Source organism: Archocentrus centrarchus, chromosome 13 (genome assembly GCF_007364275.1).
Source record: "Archocentrus centrarchus isolate MPI-CPG fArcCen1 chromosome 13, fArcCen1, whole genome shotgun sequence".
Taxonomy (NCBI): Eukaryota; Metazoa; Chordata; class Actinopteri; order Cichliformes; family Cichlidae; genus Archocentrus; species Archocentrus centrarchus.
The window spans coordinates 16,640,964-16,662,587 of NC_044358.1; the positions used below are offsets into that span (position 1 = coordinate 16,640,964).

Genomic DNA, 21,624 nt, shown 5'->3' on the forward strand with positions numbered 1-21,624 from the left:
CAGCTTCAAAGCTCTAAACACAGACTGAAATATTTGTGTGCACTGAGACTGCATGATGAACCTCCAAATCTTTGTTTGAATTTAAAAAAGTGTGCTAATATGTCCAGATGCAACTGGTTTTAAATGAACGCTCTTTGCGCAGGAGTCATAAAGTGACTTTTAGAATGATTCTTAAATCGGTAAAAGACACACTATTAACCATGGTTTAAGAAGATTATTTTGCAGGAAATGCATAAAAAGATTTGTGCACATTTAAACTTACACAGATAAAGATTGGGACAGTTAATAGAAAAAACTAATTGTAGTAGTCTTGGTACTTAATAAAGAAATGAATGCTGAAAATATTAGGATACCAATGGTAAAGCTCAGTGTATGTTTTAAGTTATATGTGTGTTTTTTTAAGTGTTGGGTGGTCCATGCATGTAAGAAATGTTGCCATCCTCCCAGGGTGGGTGAGACTTGTGGAATATAAACTCCTGCTCTGCGTCTGCTCCCATTACTCTGGGTCTGGGTGGGCTACCGAAGGATTCAAGGATGAAGCTCCTTTTTGTGGCTGCCTGTGCACTTTTTGTGCTCTGCACATTTGATAATGCTGATTCCTCAGCTTATGACAAAATTGTGGCCCACAGCCGCATCAGGGCAAGAAAAGAAGGGTAAGCTCATCTATATTTTTTATTTTTATCATCATTATTTATTTGTTGTTGTTTTGTTGTGCATGCATGAACTTTGAGTAGTAACTATCATTTCTGCACCTTTGTATTGGTTATTTTTAGATAAAATCTTCTCTATTTCTGTACAGACCCAACTGTTTCAACAATATTGAGTATTTTTGGAGGGTATCTTTGCCTTTCATTTCTCATGTTTAATCCAGCAGGTGTAGCTATCATTATTCATATTTGTCTGGGTTCAACAGCAGCAGTGGTAGTTGCCAAATAATTATTCATAGTTGACAGTCTGATGTCTCACCCATCTGGGCTGTTTGTTAAATAATAATTTAAACATGAATAATTTAATGGATTCTTAATGATGATTTATTTGCTGAGTAATTCTTCATCACATTTTTTGCCATAAATTCTCATTAGACCCAATGTCTGCGCCCTCCAGGAAGTCATGGGGACCAAGAAGAAGTACTTCAGCACTTGCCGTAACTGGTACCGAGGGTCCATCTGTGGAAAGAAAGCGTGAGTGTTGTTTTGTGTAGCCAACAGGAGAATTTGTACCTCCGGTTTAAAGAAAGACATTCACTCATCAGTTATAAGCGCTTACTGTTCTCTTTTTTTAAACTTCCTCTCCCCCAAGCTCTCATGGAAACTTGGATGTTTCCAGAGCGATAGACATCTGTTATCTTACTCTGAAATTAAACTACCACTTAAAATGAAAAACACATTTATAGATGCAGCCTTTAAACCCTTTTGTATAGAAGACAGTCCCATTCAATCCTATAAACTGAAAGTTAGGGGTTTTCATAACTTAAGAAGTCTAGTTGATGGTGGATGCCACAGTGGTGAACCACTGATTCCAGGATGTGATGTGGCAGCAAAATGTTGACTGTATTCATGAATGGAAAAGCGTTTAGCTCAGTCATTATACGAAACCTCTATTTCGGTTTTGTTCCAGCGATCTCAGCAGTTTTCGTTTAAACATGAATCAAGTTTGAGGCTATTAACAGTCCCTCTTACTCCTCTTCTTCCTGTCACGCACATATACATACATAACTGTGCAGCACTCACACTGAGTTTGCCTTCAGTGCTTGATTGAGTCATGCTTAGCACTCTAAATAGGCTTAGTTCTTCGTGATGAATACCCTCTGCTCACTGAACTTGGCAAATGATACAGATGGAAACAGCCAAAGAATTGTATTTGTTTTAGTGGGAGTCTGACTAGAGACTATGGAATCAATGAAAAGTTGGCTGAGCAAAAGCTGCAGCTAAAGCCACAAACTGATTTACAAATTTTAACCTGTCACAGTATGATGCAGCACAGTTTTCTAAATTAGTTTGACTGTTCTCACACAGAAGAGCTGCACTGGGAGCAGAAATATTCATATTTGTCAATAAAGTTTAACTAGATTAGCTGCATGAGTAAAGATAAATTGAGCTTCTTTTTTAAATTATGTGTTACATGATTGAGAAGGTCAAGTCTCCTGAAAGCATTAACTGCATCAGATCATATTACCTTCCCCAAGCAAACCTATTGTTCCTCCCGTCATTCCTCCCATTCTGTCTTCCACAAATTCCTCAGATGTTTTCCAGTAGTCCTCCGGCAAAAGAGAGCAAAACATCTTTCACTCAAAATTTTCAGAAGTGCTTTGTTACAGCTGCAAGCAATTTTCTTTATCAGCTCTAAAGTTTGCCTGTAGCAGAGAACATGTGCATGCAGCACTCATGTGCATTAATTTGCAATAAAACACAGTGCAAAAGACGTTTTACCTAATGCACCCAAGCATGAGCTAAAAGGTCATCACTGCCTTTCTTGATTATTTGAAGAACATCAGGGTAACTAGCTCACCAAGATTATCTAAGACAGTGAGGCCTGAATAGAACGTTTCCATTTATGGCATTTGGTGCTCAGCCCAACATCACCAGCCTTAGTTTGTCTTCACCCTCTGAGAGAATATTCTCTCTGCCAGAGCAGGTCTGCCTCCAAAGAAACTTTGTACTAACAAACCAGACTGAACTCCAGACAGAAACTTTGTGATGTGTTTAATTGAAATTAGTCAACATGAAGATACATTATGACAAAGTAAGTGGAACAGTACTTTTGGAGAGATGCTGACAAATCAAAAGTTTCCGCTTCCATGGCCAGACACAATCCCTCAGTGTGGGAAAGCAATGTTACAAAACTTTTGCTGACTCTGCCTCAACGGGGCTCGCGTGATCTCATCCCAGTCCCTGCATCTCCATTCAGCGGAGATGATCCAAAAACAGCTCTTGGAGGTGCAGACCCAGAAGACCCAGAAGCATTGATCTGAAACATTATAAGCAGACACGTGCAACATGAAAGTCCCGGTCTGAAAGTCTAGCTGTTTACCAATAATTGATCTTGTCATCATGTTGCATCACATGTAAATTCTGTCACTCTAAACTGTTAATGGCAGATTAGGCATTCAGATTTCACAGTGATGGAAATGATGGAAATGAACTGCTAAACTTTTGCACTTTAAGATCCGTTTAGTTGATTTCTCTCTTATTTGGATTCGGTGCACTCATAGTAAAAGTAATTCTACTTGTTACTGTACACTAATTGCCATGACTTGGAAAAGAAGCAGCTTTCCTGCTGTTAGGTTCTTTTTTCTGACAATTAAAACTGGGCAATCTACCTTAATGAACTCCCCTGCCAACTCTGGGTGCATATGGTATTGTTTATCCGTCACAGCTACGTCTGTGATCTTTTCATCGTCTTGGGAGTCTTTTTACTGTTATTTGAGGTGAAATCCAGCCATCCAAATATCTAGTTTTCCCAGCGCTAAAGATAATGCTATAGCTTCAACAGGCTCAAACCTGCTGACGCCAGACATTTTTACACTGTGCAGCTGCACTTTAAAACTTTACTATTCTCTTCAGGCTATGACCTCAGGCGCTTTGGAGAACGCTGCTGCTCCTCACATGCATGTCCAACAGCGAATAAACGTTTATCAAAACATAAATCAGAATGATTATTTTCTAAGTATAAAAGTCTATGTAAAAGCTTTTTTCCATTCAGTCCATCAAATGCATGTTTTGTTTTTTATGTTAAGCGGCATTTCCTAAACTCAGATATAATTACTGATCAGAATTTCAAGACAAATGTCTAGTTAAATGCCACATAGAGTCAGGCTAGTTCTGTAGCTTAAAAGATTAGGTCTTGGTGATATAAATCTACTATTGTAATAGTAGCATGAGCCTCAGTGCTCCTGTTCCATTAGATTTTGGCATAAGCTGTTGGATCACATGGTCTGTTGGGGTAATGGAGGGGATAATGGGTAACATCTGGAAACTCTGAAAAGACCAGATAGTCACAGAATGATGATTCAACTCAGAACCTAGCGGCAAGAAAAAAAAATTATCACAGTTTCTTACACAGATTCTTGCAATCAGTGTCTCAAAAGGATGTGCAAACCCAGATTTGTGATCTGTGTGTTTTGCCTGCAGGACTGTGCTTTATGAGTGCTGCCCAGGGTACCAGAAGATGGAGGGCATGCGCGGCTGCCCTGCAGGTATGCTCTGTACTACAATGTAGAACAACTGCAGAACAGCTGTGTGCTAGTTTTGAAAGCAGACCAAATAAACCAGAAGCAGGTGTCGCAACAGATTGTCGACACATTGCCTTTTATGTGAAGCTCCAGTCATTTCAAAGATTTCTTGCTTCTGTTTTCAAAAACAATGCTGGACTCTAATAATGATAATTTTTGTTCTTCCTTAGTTGCCCCGATTGACCACGTGTATGGCAGTCTGGCTCTAGTGAAGGCCATTTCAACCCAAAAATATGCTGACGTTTCTAAGTTAAGATCTGAGATTGAGGGACCAGGATCTTTCACCTTCTTTGCTCCCAGCAACGAGGCCTGGGAGAATTTGGATTCGGTGAGTTAGGACGAAACAAAAAGCTCTGGAAACTCTCTGCCTTTGGGATTTTAACACCTCATTTTTTTTCTCATCTAACAGACAGTGAGGGAGGCGCTGGTCAGCAATGTCAATGTTGAACTGTACAATGCTCTTCATTATCACATGGCCAACAAACGCCTCATGACCAAAGACTTAAAGAATGGAATGAAAGTCACCTCAATGTACAACGACCTTAATCTCCATATTAACCATTACTCCAATGGGGTTTGTATTCGGAGTTATTGCAACAATAAGCAATTATTATTGTTATTTACAAAAAGCAGTTGTTGGTGGTATTGCATTGAAATGGATGTTGTGTGTAGATAGTGACGGTGAACTGCGCCAGGATTATCTACGCCAACCAGGTCGCCACCAATGGAGTCGTCCATGTCATTGATCGTGTCATCAGTACTGTTGGAAACACTATTCAAGATACCATCGAGGTTGACGATGACTTGTCAACCCTGAGCGTGAGTGCACACACTGGTAGAGCAAAGACTATTAACAAGTCACGGACAGGCAACAAATCTGCAAACCCTGCTCATGCACAACTTACTGATGCAATATGAGGCAATTCACATGGTAAATGGTTTCCGCTACTATTAAACAATTATAATAAGCGTTTTTTCTTTGTACTTTGTATAAAAATTCTAGGACATAGCTCAAAATGCTGGGCTGCTTGACAAACTGGGTCAGCCAGGACATTACACTCTCTTTGCCCCCACCAACGAAGCCTTTGAGAGGCTCGGCGTCGATGTGCTGGAAAGAATTCAGAGTGACGAGCAGGCCCTTAAAGGTAAAACAGTCTCCTTCAAGGGCTTTTTCTTATTGTAAACTTAACTGTAGCAGAACCATGTTTACTGATGAGGATATTGGAAAAGAACTGCGGTGGTTGCTGGCAGCAAGGTTGCCAGTTCGGCTTCTTCCAATTCAAAACAGATGAAGCCGCGATGGATCTGGAGCTTCTTTAGCTTTCAAAAACTTAATTGTACCAAAAATAAACAAATAAATTTACAAAAAATGTACTTCTTTCAAGTCAGGCATTAAAATGTGAGTATGAAGTCAAATTATGCAATACATAATCTGACATTTTTGTGGGTTTTTTCTTAACTGTTCTTCAGTTGTGTTTATCTTCATAAAATATAATATTATAATTATCAGTGATACTAGTGATTAGTTATTGTGACTGAGAGTTCTTAGAGAATCACTGGGGGGGAGGCTTTTGAGATCATCTTTACTTATTAAAGCATCAAGAGACAAGAAAAGGTTGCTTCAGTGAGTAAAATTGTCAGCATATATTTATATTTCATCTGTATTTCCTCATATATATTTGCCCTGTCATGTGAGATCAGGACAGTTCCCACCAAAGTAAAGCAGGGCTTCACTAGCGGACCGCTGGGATCTAAAGGATATGCAGGTTTCTTGGATCTAAACTCTGTGGTATAACAAAGGAAAGAACATTAAACTGCCAATGTATCAAATAAACATCTACCTGTACAGTCACATGTTAATCCAAATATTTTTTCATGTTTCAGCTCTTCTGACTTTCCACCTCCTGGACTCAGTACAGTGCTCTGAGGCCATCATGGTCGGCAGCTCTTACGAGACCCTGGAGGGCAACAGCATTGAAATTGGCTGTGATGGTGAAAGCTTGACAGTCAATGGCGTCAAAATGGTTCGCAAGAAGGACATTATCACCACCAACGGTGTCATCCACATTATTGACGAAGTACTTGTTCCAGACTCGGGTAAGAACTCCTCTTTACTTCTTATTCAAGGAAGTAAAGAGGTATTACAGAAATATACATACTGAACCCTGAATTTTTTCCCTATTATTCATATTCTAAAACTGTGAGGATTTCCTTTGCCCCTTTAAGCTAAGCAGGTAATGGAACTGTTGGGAACTTCCCAGTCAACCTTTAGTGACATGGTGTCTGAGTTGGGCCTTTCTGCTGACATGAGATCAGATGCTGAGTACACTTTACTGGCTCCACTCAACACTGTCTTTACCGGTGAGTCACATACTGCTCATTATATCGTTATGCATACTCTCTCCTTTCTGCTCAGCAGGTGATAACATCGATAAATTATGCTTCAGGAAATTTATGCAGCAGTTCTGTGTCATGTGTGAAAAAAAGCCTCTATGTTTCACAGTTTACTGCAATTAACTGAGGAAGAACGAGTCCCTTCTTTACACTGATGTGCTAAATGTTGGGAATAAACTGCATTTATTCTGCTTCTAGCTTTAAATAAGGTCTGTCCAAGAACAATTAAGGAAGATGTGACAGACACTGAAGTTTCTTGAATTCTGAGTCTTGAAACTTCCATTTGATGCAAAAACTTTTCCTGCATCTGTCTGTGCACACTGACCCACAGAGCATTTATCCTAATCTGTAGGATACTATTTGTGGTTCAGCTGCAAAACTGCCAAGAGAATATGCCTTTGTTCAAAATATTTCTGTTGCTGTTTCAGGATAATGGTTGCCAAAATAATAAGAATATACTTTTGTTTCTTTCCACTGTAGATGAAGTAATGTCCATGGATCAGAGCTTTCTCAGGATTATCCTGGAGAACCACATCTTGAAGACTAAGCTGGTTCTGGAGCAGCTGTACAACGGCCAGCAGCTCGAGACCATTGGAGGGAAAATACTTCGGGTCTTCCTCTATCGTTCAGTGCGTACTCTGGTCTGAAGTTGTGCCCAAAAGTTATAGCTGCAGGCCATTAAAAACATGTTACAGGCAATCAATCTGCATGTCTTTCAGATTTATTCTCTTTTCTTCAACTTGTTGATTGTATCTGCAGGCTGTGTGCATCGAGAATTCCTGCCTTATAAGAGGCAGTAAAAAAGGAAGCAATGGGGCCCTTCATCTCACGAGGACTCTATTGAAACCTGCAGAAAAAACTATGTTTGAGATTCTGACTGAAAACGGAGGGTTCAAGTGAGTGCAATGTTAATGAAAATGGACTGTGGTCCTAAAAACCAGTCTAATACACGAACCACATCTTTGACTATCATTACATTAAAGCCACATGGCACACATGGTTAACGGGAAAGCGCTGTTGAGGTTTCTATAACAGCCGAGTTACAGTTTTCTTCTCTGCGCTGCAGGATCTTTTTGTCTTTGATGGAAGCTGCTGGCTTGACTGACGTGCTTCGACAGGAGGGAAGCTTTACTCTGTTTGCCCCTAATGACAAGGCTTTTGCTGGGCTAAGTGAAAGGGACATGACGTTCTTAAAGAGTAAGTTTACCAGACTTTTTTGTTTGTTTGTTTATTTGTTTTAAGTGCTCGTGATGCCTGGTAAAAGTCTGAAATGCAAAATAAAATAATAGCTCGTGTGTTTGTCTTTTCTTTATTTCAGATGACATAAATGCACTCCGAACCATCCTTCTGTATCACATCAATAATGGCATCTTCATTGGTGGTGGTTTGGAGCCCAGGGTGACAAACCTGCTCAAGTCTCTCCAGGGCAGCAACCTCAAAGTCATAGTTGTAGGTATTTAGTGCATCCAGATGGAAGCTGTGTATCTTAATCTGCTAAACCTTTTACTGCACCTCTGGAAATTCAGTTTTTCCTTTTATTTAATCATAAAGAGTTTTTATTCATTACAACAATTTTATATAGTAGAATACTGTTGGATTAAAACTCATTCTCCATCTTTGAAACTCGGTAGCCTCAGTAAGCTAATGAGATTTAGTGTAGGTCAGACATCACTCCTTGTATTTTAGCATGTGGTTTCATCCAACACCCGACACTTTGTGGTTTTCTTGTCTCTAACTGCTTTCAACGTTCTTCCTCAGGAAAACGACAGTGTGAAAGTTAATTCTGTTCAAGTCCCCGAAGCTGATATGATGGCCACAAATGGGGTCATTCACTTTATCAACCAACTTTTGTATCCTGAAGGTAAAACTTTCATCCTGCCAACACCATTATTGTCTCATAAATCTGTCAAGATATAATAACTGTAAGTGCCTGATTGCGGCCAACGCCCTGTGCTTCCTTGTAGACATCCCTGTTGGAAGCCAGGAACTTCTCATGCTCCTGAGGAGGATCATCTCTTATATTCAAATTAAGGTTAATTTACTTTTTGTTACTGAAGTTTGAATAATTTTGGGATGGGGTGTAGTTTTTGGTTTTTATTCCTTCTTTTGGTCAAAGAGTACAAGAGAAGAACCAGCACATATGATGACGATTGTGCTGGTGGTTGTAGTAATTTGGCTCGTATTGAACATTTTTGTTGTTAATCATTTTTATTTTCCAGGTGAGCCAATTATAGGTTTCATTATGCCGCGTCCTCTCATACTGTATATTTGGGTTTGTTTAATATGCCTATAACAATTTTATTTTACTTTTTACAGTACATTTCTGGATTCAAATATCAGGAAATTCCTCTCACATTTTTGAGTAAGAAGTGCTATTTATGTATTTTTTGCATTACTGCATTTTCAATCTCATATGAGGCATTCGTCACTGTCATTAATGGCTTTATATTTCCTGTTGTTATTAGAGAGGACCATCACTCGTGTCATCCAGGAAGGTACAGTAATGATGATTACAGAGTATCATCATCATGTGATTCCTAATCAGTGAAGTATGACCAGTTATATTAAATCAAACAGTTGCACAATGCTGAGGAAAAGAGAAGAAACCAGCAAAAGTCACCAAAACTGCTACTGTGTTGCCATTAGGATGCATCTGTATATTTCTATATATGGTCCCTTACACTATTTAAAAGAGCAGTGTAAAATAAATAAAAGAATAAATAAATAACACAGGATTTTCCTTATCCAATGAAAAATTCTGCAAAGTTGTCAAGCCTTGGGCCATTTTGTTAAACGACAGTGTAAAACCAACTAAGAAAAAAAAGTTAGGTACAAACATTGGCGTATCCATTGGCATTTCTTTTTTTCCACTTGCCAAAAATTGTTTGGTGTTCCTCCATTTTCATTAAGGTTGCCAGGGTGGTGACCACTGAGGCCGGGGAACGTGCAGTGTACCACACAAGTATTCATGAGTATTCATACTGGACTTTATGCAGCCATACTTGTCAGTCTAAATGCAGTCCTGCACTCAAAAGAGGAACTGTAATTGCAGAAGCTAATTACACAATGTGAGACACAATATTTTATCTTTACAGCTGTGACAGTCGCACACATTTAATAAAGCCTGAACTTACACAAGTCATAAAGCTGTGCAAAATTATATTTGAATTATATGATATCCTTTGATTATGAATCACATTTTTGTGCACGTAAGCTTTCTGATCCAGTGAAAGCTCCGTTTGTTGTGATGGCCACACACAAATGGACAGTTTTGTCCATCAGCCGGTCATGCTGTGCACCTGGGATTTCACTGGAGTGAAACACGGCTCCTTTGCTTTTTATAGGTCCTGGGGTGACCAAATTCACAAGGATCATTGAAGGCCAACCCTCCATCTCCAAGGTTACAAGGGTCATTGAAGGCCAACCCTCCACCTCCAAGGTTACAAGGGTCATTGAAGGCCGACCCTCCATCTCCAAGGTTACAAGGGTCATTGAAGGCCAACCCTCCACCTCCAAGGTTACCAGGGTCATTGAAGGTCAACCTTCCATTACCAAGGTTACCAGGGTCATTGAAGGCGAGCCATCCATCACTAAAGTCACCAGAGTGGTCTCTGGTAAATATCATTTTAGTGTGAAACAAAGTGTCAGTACTTTCCTATAACCTCATGTTCAGACCTCACAGATGCTGTTGTTTCCAGGGCCTCAGTACTCAGTTGGCACTGGCACCAGCAACATCGCCCTGGAAGGTCAGTGAAATGCTCTGAAAACATAAAACTAAGGACATGAAGTTTGTGTGACTGTAATGGCCAATCATGTTTAAAATGTTACCCACAGTTCCCGACAGGTGACTCTTAAATATGGATAATAGACTTTAAACCTCATGAAACCCTATCTGTTGGAGGATTTACATACATACAATTTACATCTGATTTTGCCAAATCTTCCAGCATTACTTTAACTTTAACAGCATTACTTTTTTTCAGAAGTTTCCACCATTGAAGGGAGTGAACTTGACACAGCAACGCTTACCAAAGTCATCCAAAGTGAGTTTTTTATTCCTCTGGGAAGTGACCAGAAAGAAAATAAGTCATAAATAATGAGTGTGATTTGTGTGTTTGTTTTGCCTTTATAGAAGGCAGGCCAAGAGGAACTAATCCCCGAAGAGTTTTAGGTAAAAAATAAAAAAGAAGAGGAAAGAAATGAGACCTGTGTTTGTTTTTAATGCAGCACAGTGTGGGATAGGTTTGGCTGTCATTTTAAGCCTTCTGCTGCAGTCACGCGCCATACTCTTCCTGTGTCATATGCCCAACACATCCCTGCAATTACTCGGGTGTATCTACAGGAACAGCTTGACTTTTGGGGAAATCTGCTTACACTAGCACCTTTTGTTGAGAGTTACATAAGAAAATTGATAACACTCTTATTTATGGATTGTTAACCTAAAGTGAAGGCCAGCATCCCATTGGCTTAGTTTAATACAGACAAAAAAAATAAAAAAAATCTCACTATGATGACACAAAAATATAGTCCTGCACAAACTGCTGTGTTGTTTTCAGATTTCTCATCTAACTTTCAACAAGTAAGGCGCAAGTACATTTCCCCCACCAAAAAAAAAATCATCATTCCTTTATTCCAGCTGCGGTGTCTTTACTCGTTTGCTGTCATGCTTTCTGCCACACTACTCACCTGAAAGCTATGCTGACACGTGTTGCTTCAGCTGCTATAACGTTTCACGAGACCCACCTCCAGCCCGGCCTCCACCTATATAGTTTCTGAGACTATACACTTTACTCTCCCAAGAAGTCATCATCATCACTCCTGTTCCATGTGCTTGGTATTTCCATCTGGAGCGTGATGAGAGTTTGGCTGCCAAACTTCAACACAGTATATCTTCTACACTTAGATAGCGATCTAATCCACATGACTGACATGTATTTATTGGTCTCTTTATTCCAGCTGGCAACACGAGGAGAGGAAGGGACTGAGCACGAATGGATGAGAACTCGTCCCTTGTAAAAGCAGAAGGAGATGCCAGACGCAGGGGTTAAAAGTGGTGTTTTAATACAAGGGCTGTGCCTAAAATGTCAGTGATTTCATACTGTAAGAGGTATACCTGACAAAAATAAAACTACTCTCATAAACACTTTAATGGTGCATTGAATGTACATAAAGCAAGTTCAAGTGAACATTTCAGCATGATTTTAAATACACAAAAATTCAAAGCAGCTATAAAATAGTCTGAATGTATTCATTCATTTTGATTTACAATAAAATATTTCAATTTTAAGCTTCTCTATGACTTTCTTAAAGATGATTAAAGGGGTTACGAGCTGCCTGGAAGATTTCAAAATCTAAGCATGATGACTGAAAAACTCAACGTGTTTTCTGACTTTAATTGTATTATTTTAGATTTCTCTGTGCATAGTTTGAGGTGTCATGTAATTTTTGTCTGTCCTCTATCATTTGGAACGATGTAGCTGAATGCTTTTGGCTCCTTTCTATTTTATCAAACATCTTCCAATAAAGTGCTTTTTTTGAGATAAACATGCCAGTTTGAAAAGTGCATGTGTGGAGACTTTGTCATTTTGATGTCTTTGCAAAGTTATTAAATGGTAAGCTTTGCTTCGTTTAGAGATCAAAGCTGAATGTTGCATCAGCATTTTGTGTCTCTGAGTGTTTAAATTTGAACTCTTTTTTCCAAAATTCAAATAAAAACAGTAAAAATAATTGCAAACTTCCTTTGTTATTTAATTTTATAATGTGCCAGCTGTTTTTGGTGGGCGATAGATCCAGGCACAGGTACACCAATTTAGCACATGGATACTTTTATTAGAGTCATGCTCCTGTAGTACATGAAAGTAGGCTGTGGCTATGTGGATGGCAGCATTTGTTCCATCAAAATTTGCATGTTGTTCAGTTTAAGACGGGCCTTCGCATAGGACTGCATACACTGTTTTTTGGAAGTGCTCCTAAACGGTGATTTCAACAATATTTACTCAAATCATGCCATAATTCAGCGTTCTGAATTGTAGCCATTTGATGGCGGTTTTCAGACGTGTCTAGAAACTACAAAATATGATGGATAAAAGGTGCTTTAACATTGGCATCAGTTACAATTGATTAATATTTCATTACAAAATACAGTGCCAAACATCATGTGTCAAAAGAACATATAAGTAACACTCACATGTTTTTTTGTAGCAATGCAGCAAGTTGCAGTATTTTTCCCTGAGGTTGCAGGGACGTTTTTGTGCGCTGTTGTGTGCAGACATTTGGGTCAGGACCAGCTTCTGTGTTATTGTTTCATGAGCAAAATTCCTCAGTGCAGTTTATGGCTTCTTGGATACACTAAAATCTCACGTTGCCAAGAAACTATTGCAACATACAAAACAGAAAACATGGCAAAACATAAGAAGATTTTTGTTTATCTGTTATTTCAGATGCGAAATAATTTACAGGATTCATCAACGAGCTCTGGTGATGGTTCACCACAGCCTGATGATGATGATGATGATGGAGTCACAGGAATTATCAGTGTTTTGCTGTTTATGTGGTGTTTTGTTCAAAAATCTTTCTAAAAACAGCTTAAGTGAAGCATCATGTCTGATCATCCAGTTGGGGGCTTGTGGCAAATCAAAAATAATAATATGTCTGTTAAGCAAAGAAGCACAAAATAAATATTATTTTAGTATTTTCCATGGAGTGAGACCTGCAGCTCTATGTGGCCTAAAGTTATGTGCATTGTTGCATAAACCTGTTCACATCTGTACTCTGTGGTTGTTTCAACAGGTGATGAACTGTCAAAAGCTTATTTGCTTTTGCGGCATAACTGTGAGATAACTTTTTTTGCATCTCTGATTAGAGATGACAGGTTTCATTACTGCTACTCAGTTTGATATCTTCTCCAGTCATGTAAGATTGCAAGCTATATATATATATTTTTTTTTTGTTGCTTACCTAATCGAAATGAAACACATTTCAGCTCACAGAGCTGATGTTTGCAGCTTTTTCTTTCAGTGCAATGAAAGAAACGAGAAGCACCATACCTTCATTTTTTAAGTTTGATAAGTTTGCATCCTTTACGAGGGGATTTCCGAGTCTCCTGTGTTATTAAGGCCGTGGTAAAACTGAATGTCTCAGCCTTTGCTGTAGAATTTATCTTGTCTGCTTGTGCCAGAGGTGGGCTGGGGATTAAGTCATAAAAGTAAAGCTTTTATCTTTATGTTTGTTTCCTTGTCTGCAGCAAAAAAAAAGAAAAAGAAATAATAATAAGTTGTAAAAAATGTAACAGCGGAGATAAAGTAACCATTAATTTTCTACAGTAACATGCAAATACAGAGAAGGTTTAATACATTCTGTGGTCAGACTCACAGTGGGCAATATTTTATACATGTACAACTTCTCCTGAAAACATCTGCTGGAGGATTGTGTTGCTTTTCCATTTGGCTTCGGATTTTCCATGCAGCTTTCAGCAGTGATCTACCAATCAATTATTAAGTCATTTATGAGACTCTTGATGTCAACAACAACAGACTCCGATTTCATTTGACTTAGCATGACAGTTTCCACAGCTCATCACCAGCAGGCAGCTGTCTGCTCATCCGTAAGCGAAACCGCACAGGCTCCGAATTCATGTACAACGTGCCTTTAATTAAATCACATATCTGGATTTGTTGTTTTGAGTTATATCAGAAGAGAAAGTACATCAGGCTGCAACTTTTGAACAAAAGACAGTTTTTAATATTGTTATTGTTTGATAATTAAATTGTGAAAGTTGTTTCAGGCAGTGCAGGGCTCATTGATTAATTAAATATCTGATCATTTATATATGGGAATAACCCTTAAAGTTAATTGCATTTAAAATATTTATAAAGTATAGTGCAAGAAAGTTTATGTTTTTCTGCAGCTCTAACTGTTACGAGTTACTTTACTAAGCAGGTCTTATAAATGTTTAATAATCAAAAATAGAGCTGCAGGAACATTTGCAGATAATATTGGAATGCTCCTGGTGTGGTATATAAGAGCAAACAGACTCTTGTCTGACCAACAAATGTAGAATCTGATGGAAAGTTCCACTCGGTTTTTTTACTGACCCATATCAGTCACATGAGCCTAACAGAGGAGCTCACGAGTCCAGAAAATGTGCACATCAGAGGTTGCAGCTGCACGAAAGCATCGTTGGCTCCAAAGAGCTGTCATGTTTCTGGCACATTGGATGTGTTTGATGAAGTTCCACTGCAGCTCTATCATGTATAGACTCTGCCCTCAGAAAACACAATTTTAAACTATTCATATGTAAAAGTGATCATCGTGTACCAAAGTACAGTCACTGTTCCAAATCTGGTTGTGCTTTGTTACCTTGTAAGGATATGAAACTAAGACTATTAAGCCTAACGATAATTGAGGTCATCTGAGATTTTGCATAGTTGATCTGTAGCACACAGTGACTTATTTTCCATCTTTGTGGTACGTGTCATAAAGAGAAGTAGATTCAAAAGTTACATAATCATTCATGCTCTGACAGACAGCCAGGAAAAACTGCCAGAACAACATAAATTGAACCCAGTTATAATTTTCTGTAAGTTTAAATCAGAATATTCAGTGAGAATCTTTTTCCAAGAGTTTTATTTGCTGTATTGCTTCATATCATAAAAATAACTTTCTTTCTCAAAATGTATGTTGCACAAGTATGCTTTTGAGGACTTCCAATCCCACATGTCTTTGGTTAGCGCTTCGTTTTAATTTACCATAAATTAAAAAAACAACAGCATAATTATCAACGTTAATGAGACCCGGGTGGATTCAGCCTTATATTCATGTCTGTTCACAAGCAGATTTTGTTTGATGATGAACGCCAAGACGTTATGCAATATGTTGCCTAGCCGAAAGACGCATGAGAATAACATTATGGTGCACTGCAAAAGAACAGATTTCACATAGAATGAACTCTGAAATCTCAAGCTTCAAACTTCCAGCAGCTTTATTGTTTTGTTTCTTTCACTTTAATGTCATTCAGCTGCACCAGTCAATGCTAAAGACTGTATCTGCTCATCATTAAATAGCACGCACATGCTTAGACTAATGAACATGCTGGAGCTTGTGGTGCAAGATTTTTTAACAGCTGAGTTGATAAAGACAAAGATAATGTTTGGAATAACAACCTAAAAGATAAGGATATGGTAATGCTACTCTTACTTATGGCAGCTTTTTACACTGTACAACATGAGTTCATGGAAAATTGTTTCTGTGGAATCTGTATTGTTGGAAGTGCCAAGGGTCTATTTGAAGTGTTAAAACAGGTCAGTGTCATTCTAAATACAGCAGCATCATTGTACCTTTGAGCAATGAGGAAATAATGAGGAAAATCTGGCACCGAACGCCAACAGATGGTTAGAGAGAATCTTGTTACAGCACAGTATCAGATATTTAAATGGTTAAAAAATATGTGACCTTGAAAATAGTGACACAACACCTCTTTTTACACAGAGGCACTAACATTTGAATTTGGCTGCGGCTCCATTAATGCACCGGTTTTGCTATTTTGTTAGTCCAAGAAAACAAAACACTGCAGTAACAACGAGAAAGGCTTTGGAAAACTTACAGAAAACACAAGAAAACAGTAAAGAATTACAGATATACGTCGTGGGCTGCATAAAAGATGAGTGCTGCCACTGTGACTTCACCCAGTCGTTTACCTTCAAAGCCGTGAATTTAACAGTTTGGCAGAGACATCTCGATTGCTGTTATCGCTGTCGTCGTTTTTAAAGGACGTGGACATATGGTAAGGTGACAGCTCTGCAGCGGATAAGAAGGCTCAGCAGAGAGTCATAAAAACTGCACAAAACACGCAGCTGCCTGCAGAAAGTCCTGCATCCTAAAGGACTCATCTCACCCTGCCCCTCAGCTGTCTGAATGTCTGCCCTCAGGCAAATGTTACAGACCCATCAAACCACACAACACAGTTACAAAACAGGTTTTGTCCCAGATGCATAATCCCACTGAGCTCTGGTCTGAAATCACACACACTACAAATCAATATCGTCAAATCTATCAGCACCCGGTGCAATACGATTTATTGTTAGTTAATATTTACAGTTTTCTTAGACAAGTGCAATCTTTTTATAGAACTACTTTGACCATTTTTACTTTCTTAAGCATATGTGAACATCTGTGTGTGTGTGTGTGTGTGTGTGTGTGTGTGTGTGTGTGTGTGTGTGTGTGTGTGTGTGTGTGTGTGTGTGTGTTTTGATGAATAAAAGTTCTGTTTCTAGCTAGTGTGCATATTTTTGTTTTTTGTTTTTTTACACAGCAACAATAAAGTAATCTTGAATCTTGAATATTTGCCTGAGTTGGCTAACCTGAGGCATTATCAGCTGGTGATAGTTCAAACTAGCCAGTTTGATTAGCAAGGTGCAGCCATAATCTATTGGATATTAAATTAGATGCAAATTTTTGATTAGCAAAAACAGACTACTTACCAGAAAACCTGAACATTCAGCTCCTTAGAGCTGCTCTCTGTCAGTCCAACACTAAACACTAAACTTAAAATAGCTCTCAATTGTTATTTAAATTGGTTATGACCTAATTATCCATTACTGTAATGATTGTTACAATGAAAACTGGTAAGTTTAAATGAAAATCTACCTTTGTATCTTTGCCTGAGGAATTGGATAAGTAGTAGAAAATGGATGGATGGACAATTTGTACCTCTTTACAATTGCCAGGGGAAAGTTAGCTGTGGGAGCCAAAAGGTTTTTTGTGCAAAGTTATAAACATCTGTATTTGCACAGAAAGTTTAGCATATGTCTTGGGGGATATATAAAAGTGGAACATGCTTTCCTGAAAGGCAAAACAGCAACTGGCTGTATCAAGGTCTGGGAAAACAGTCTTCAGTTTTGTTGCTCTATAACCTCAGTAAACACCATAAAATCATAAACTCAAGATGACTTTTTTTTCTCTGTCCCTAATTTCAAGTCTTATTAAAGATAACAGGCTCTTTTCTAAAGCAGGGTCCCCATTAGAATCAACAAGGATATATATCCAGATATGCTTTAGGGTGGACCTAACAGTGATTGACTATTCACTGCTGTATGAGTGTGCAGATGGCACCAGCAAAGAAACTCACACCTGAATTATGCTTCTGTGGTAAATCCACAGTTGTGGTCAAAGGTTTGCATGCAGTCATCATGGGCATTAATGTTATAGAAATTTGGGGTTTTCATTGATTTATTTGGACCATTTTATTTGAACTTTTTCCAAGGTGAAATTATTGCACAACGCACATGTTTAATTAAACAAAAACTGGGTACAAAAGTTTGAATTTATTTAGGATTTTCTGTAATCCGTACAGGGTCAGAAGTATTCATACAGGGTCAGAAGAATATATATACCTTCTGGTTTCCCGGCACAGACCGAGCCATTAAGCATAGTGCACAAATTTTCAATATAGTAGAACAGAGAAAATCCAAAATAAATTCGGACTTGTGCACCCAGTTGTTTAAAGTTACTACGGATTTATGCTACATACACTGCATGAAAAGTGGGTTTTTCGACAGTTTCTTGTATGTAATATTGCCGCGCGCCTTGAGCTTTAGGGCTCTCAGCAGGAGGCTTTGGCCAGAACAATAAACGGTAGGGAAACTGCCGTGAACTCCGTGTCAGTGCTCCCTCAGCTCCCCCCTCTCCTCAGGTCTAGGGCAGGCTCTCATATGTAAAGGAGGTTTCTGTGAGTCATACAAATGCAAATCAAGTACTCACCAGTGGTCACCAGTACTCACCAGAGGTCTACCCCTCCCAACAGTTGTAACATATTTTTATTTTGAGATATATATACCGTATTTTCCGGAGTATAAGTCGCACTTTTTTTCATAGTTTGGCTGGGGGTGCGACCTATACTCTGGAGCGACGTATATGTGACATTTATAACACATGAACCAAAATACTCCAGCCACTTGACATCTCCGTGAACCGGAGCTTTAAGGCAGTCTTGCGTAACCTGTGGGCGCAGTGGATGATGGATGGAGAGCACAGCTTAACGGCAACTGGGAGAATGCGCCACCCAACTTTCCTGGAAGTCATTGGATGGATCAAGAAAACATGGGCTTCAGTGACAAACCATCCTGTTGGGATTCAGAAAGGCTGGAATAATTGGAACTGCAGCTGACGACGAGTCTGACTAACGTAACACAGAAGAGGAAGCGGCGCTTCGTCTACGGAGTGTACGGAATTGTTTAGAAGTGACACCGAGGATGAAGAATTCAATGGATTGATGGTTTGGTTAACTCGTTAGTATGTTCTTTATGCTATGGTTATCTGAATAACTTAATGTTACGTTAACATACCGAACACGTGTTCGTTGTGCGTCATGTAGCTGAATGTGCTACGTTAGCATAACGTAGGCGTAACCGTGTTCGTCCTGTTCTTTAATCCATTATTATTTTAAATTGCCGTTCAAGATGGAATTTCTGCTCTGGGTCTCGGATTCTATCAACCCCACCCCCCCCCCCCCCCCCCCCCCCCCCCCCCCCCCCCCCCCCCAAAAAAGTGCGACTTATAGTCCAGTGCGACCTATATATGTTTTTTTCTTCTTTATTATGCATTTTTTGGCTGGTGCGACCTATACTCCGGAGCGACGTATAGTCCGAAAAATACGGTAATCAAATTTACATTATCATCTTTTAAGCCTTTTTCCATTACAATGTGACTACACATAAATTATACAGCGAAACATTCAAACAAGACTAAACTCAGAAGAAGTCATTCTATTTTATAAATTAGTATTATCTAGTTAGAAATATACTTTTGGACGTTTTCAGCTTTTGTCCCGTTTTCCAATAAGGCTGTGAGCTTCTGTCTGTGAGCTTCTGTCTGTGAGCTTCTGTCTGTGAGCCTTTGTCATGGAGTTTTTTGTGAACCCTGAACTTTAGTGACTGAGGGAGATAAACAAAGGCTATAACTTGATTTTGGTGACACCACAAGCATTATTTTCATTGAAAAGCATACTCAGTTTTCAGTCTAATTCACTGTAACAAAAAGTCTGTCACACCATCATCCTCTTCTGTACAGTGGCTTCCCAGCTAGCATTGAACATTCAGACAACATCGCATTAAGCTGCCATAAACGTTCAGTGAATGTTCACATGCATTAATGACATTAAAGACTACCAAGGCAGATGGAATAAGAAAACATATAAACATATAAAACATATAAACTTTCATTTTGCTATACATGGATGTACATAAGAGATATCAGCAAAACCTTCATGAGAAAAATGTAAAAAAAAAAAAAGTAAAAGTAAAATGTAAAAAAAAAAAACGGACAGTGGATGTGTGTCTTCCAGCTCATAGGGGGTCGTTTTGACTGTTGGGTTTTCTCTGTATTATTGTAGGGTCTTTACCCACAATACAAAGCGCCTTGAGGCGACTGTTTGTTGTGATTTGGCGCTATATAAATAAAATTTAATTGAGTTGAAATGAAATGAATTGAATTCCGTGTGGCAACTTCCTCGCCTGTGATTGGACAATACAGATCACGTGCAGGATCGCGCTGAAGGTCTCGCAAGACCAAAGGAAATCAGCGCGGTCGTTCTCTTCCGTTCAAACTGAATGGCGGGCTTTGTCTACGCTGCTTTCCTTAGGCCCGCTAGTCCTGGCTCTTATCAACAACAGTTTATCCTTAGGCATTGTTCCTAAATCTTTTAAACATGCCTCAATTCAACCACTGATCAAAAAACCTGGATTGGACCCCACTGTGTTATCTAATTTTAGGCCTATTTCTAAACTCCCTTTTTTTTATCTAAAATACTTGAGAAAGTTGTCTATAACCAGTTGAAAGCCTTTTTAGATAAAAATAATATTCTTGAGATCTTTCAATCTGGTTTTAAACCTCTCCACAGTACAGAATCTGTATTGTTGAGGGTGTTTAATGACATTCTTTTGACTACAGATACAGGAGATCATGTGATTTTAATGCTTTTAGATTTAACGGCTGCTTTTGACACAGTGGACCATGATATTTTAATTTCTCGTTTAGAGCACTGTGCTGGTTTTCATGGCACTGTTTTGAAGTGGCTTAAGTCTTACTTGACCCAAAGGTCTTTCTGCATAAATCTAAATGAGTTTGAATCATCCTCTGTTCCGTTAACATGTGGAGTACCACAGGGATCAATTTTAGGACCTCTGTTATTTTCATTGTATTTGCTCCCCCTCAGAAGCATTCTTAGAAAGCATAAAATTGCTTTCCATTGCTATGCTGATGATATTCAGATTTATATGCCTTTGAAACGCAAGGAAACCCACTCTTTACAGACCCTGTTTAAGTGTCTTGATGATATTAAAGCATGGATGGCTCTAAATTTCTTGAGTTTTAATGAGAAAAAGACAGAGGTGATTGTTTTTGGCCCTAGCGTCCCAGGTGGATCTTCCCCCGTGGACGTGGGGTCATTATCACAATATGTAAAGCCATCTGTCACAAATTTGGGTTTTATTATGGATTAGAATTTTAAATTGGAGGATCAGATCAGTGCAATGGTGAGATCTAGCTTCTTTCATTTGAGGCAGCTGGCAAAAATAAAAAATATACTATCGAAGAAGCATTTTGAAGTTGTGATCCATGCTTTTATTACCACTAGACTGGATTACTGCAATGCTTTATATGTTGGTGTTAGCCAGTCTGCTCTAGCCCGTCTGCAACTGGTTCAAAATGCTGCTGCACGCCTATTGACTGGATCGCGAAAGAGAGAGCATATTACCCCTGTTTTATCCTCACTGCACTGGCTGCCCGTGTATTTTAGAGTTCATTTTAAAATCCTTTTATTTGTTTTTAAGTCACTTCATGGCCTTGGCCCACCTTATCTTTCCGAGTTTCTGCACGTACATACCCCTTCCCGGTCACTCAGATCAGCTGATCGGCTTTTTCTGGATGTCTCGAGGACACAGTGGAGGCTCAGAGGAGACAGAGCCTTTGCTGTGGCAGGTCCAAAACTCTGGAACACTTTGCCA

The 21,624-nt window shown here is 38.9% G+C and overlaps 1 protein-coding gene across 5 annotated transcripts; it reads left to right on the forward strand.

The window, feature by feature from the left end:
- Positions 1 to 504: 504 nt before the first annotated feature.
- On the forward strand, positions 505 to 12,214 carry postnb (periostin, osteoblast specific factor b). Of its 5 annotated transcripts, none has more exons than XM_030744573.1 (22): positions 505 to 653; positions 1,083 to 1,181; positions 4,131 to 4,195; positions 4,402 to 4,559; positions 4,641 to 4,805; positions 4,904 to 5,050; positions 5,235 to 5,376; positions 6,116 to 6,328; positions 6,458 to 6,592; positions 7,106 to 7,254; positions 7,385 to 7,521; positions 7,692 to 7,822; positions 7,944 to 8,074; positions 8,384 to 8,486; positions 8,590 to 8,657; positions 8,942 to 8,987; positions 9,091 to 9,120; positions 9,970 to 10,239; positions 10,324 to 10,371; positions 10,609 to 10,668; positions 10,758 to 10,796; positions 11,582 to 12,211. In XM_030744573.1, exons 1-22 carry the CDS (start codon positions 535 to 537, stop codon positions 11,608 to 11,610), a joined length of 2,484 nt encoding a protein of 827 aa, XP_030600433.1. In that variant the 5' UTR covers positions 505 to 534; the 3' UTR covers positions 11,611 to 12,211. The 5 variants fall into 5 exon arrangements, with proteins under 5 accessions (XP_030600433.1, XP_030600434.1, XP_030600435.1 ...); XM_030744574.1 differs by having other exon boundaries at positions 535 to 653; positions 10,612 to 10,668; positions 11,582 to 12,214; XM_030744575.1 differs by lacking the exon at positions 9,091 to 9,120 and having other exon boundaries at positions 535 to 653; positions 11,582 to 12,214.
- Positions 12,215 to 21,624: the final 9,410 nt, after the last annotated feature.

Coding starts and splice junctions, on each gene's coding strand:
- postnb (XM_030744573.1), top strand. CDS start 535: ATGAAGCTCCTTTTTGTGGCTGCCTGTGCACTTTTTGTGCTCTGCACA. Junction 6,593..7,105: donor ACTCAACACTGTCTTTACCG/GTGAGTCACATA, acceptor TTTCCACTGTAG/ATGAAGTAATGTCCATGGAT. Junction 7,823..7,943: donor GGACATGACGTTCTTAAAGA/GTAAGTTTACCA, acceptor TCTTTATTTCAG/ATGACATAAATGCACTCCGA.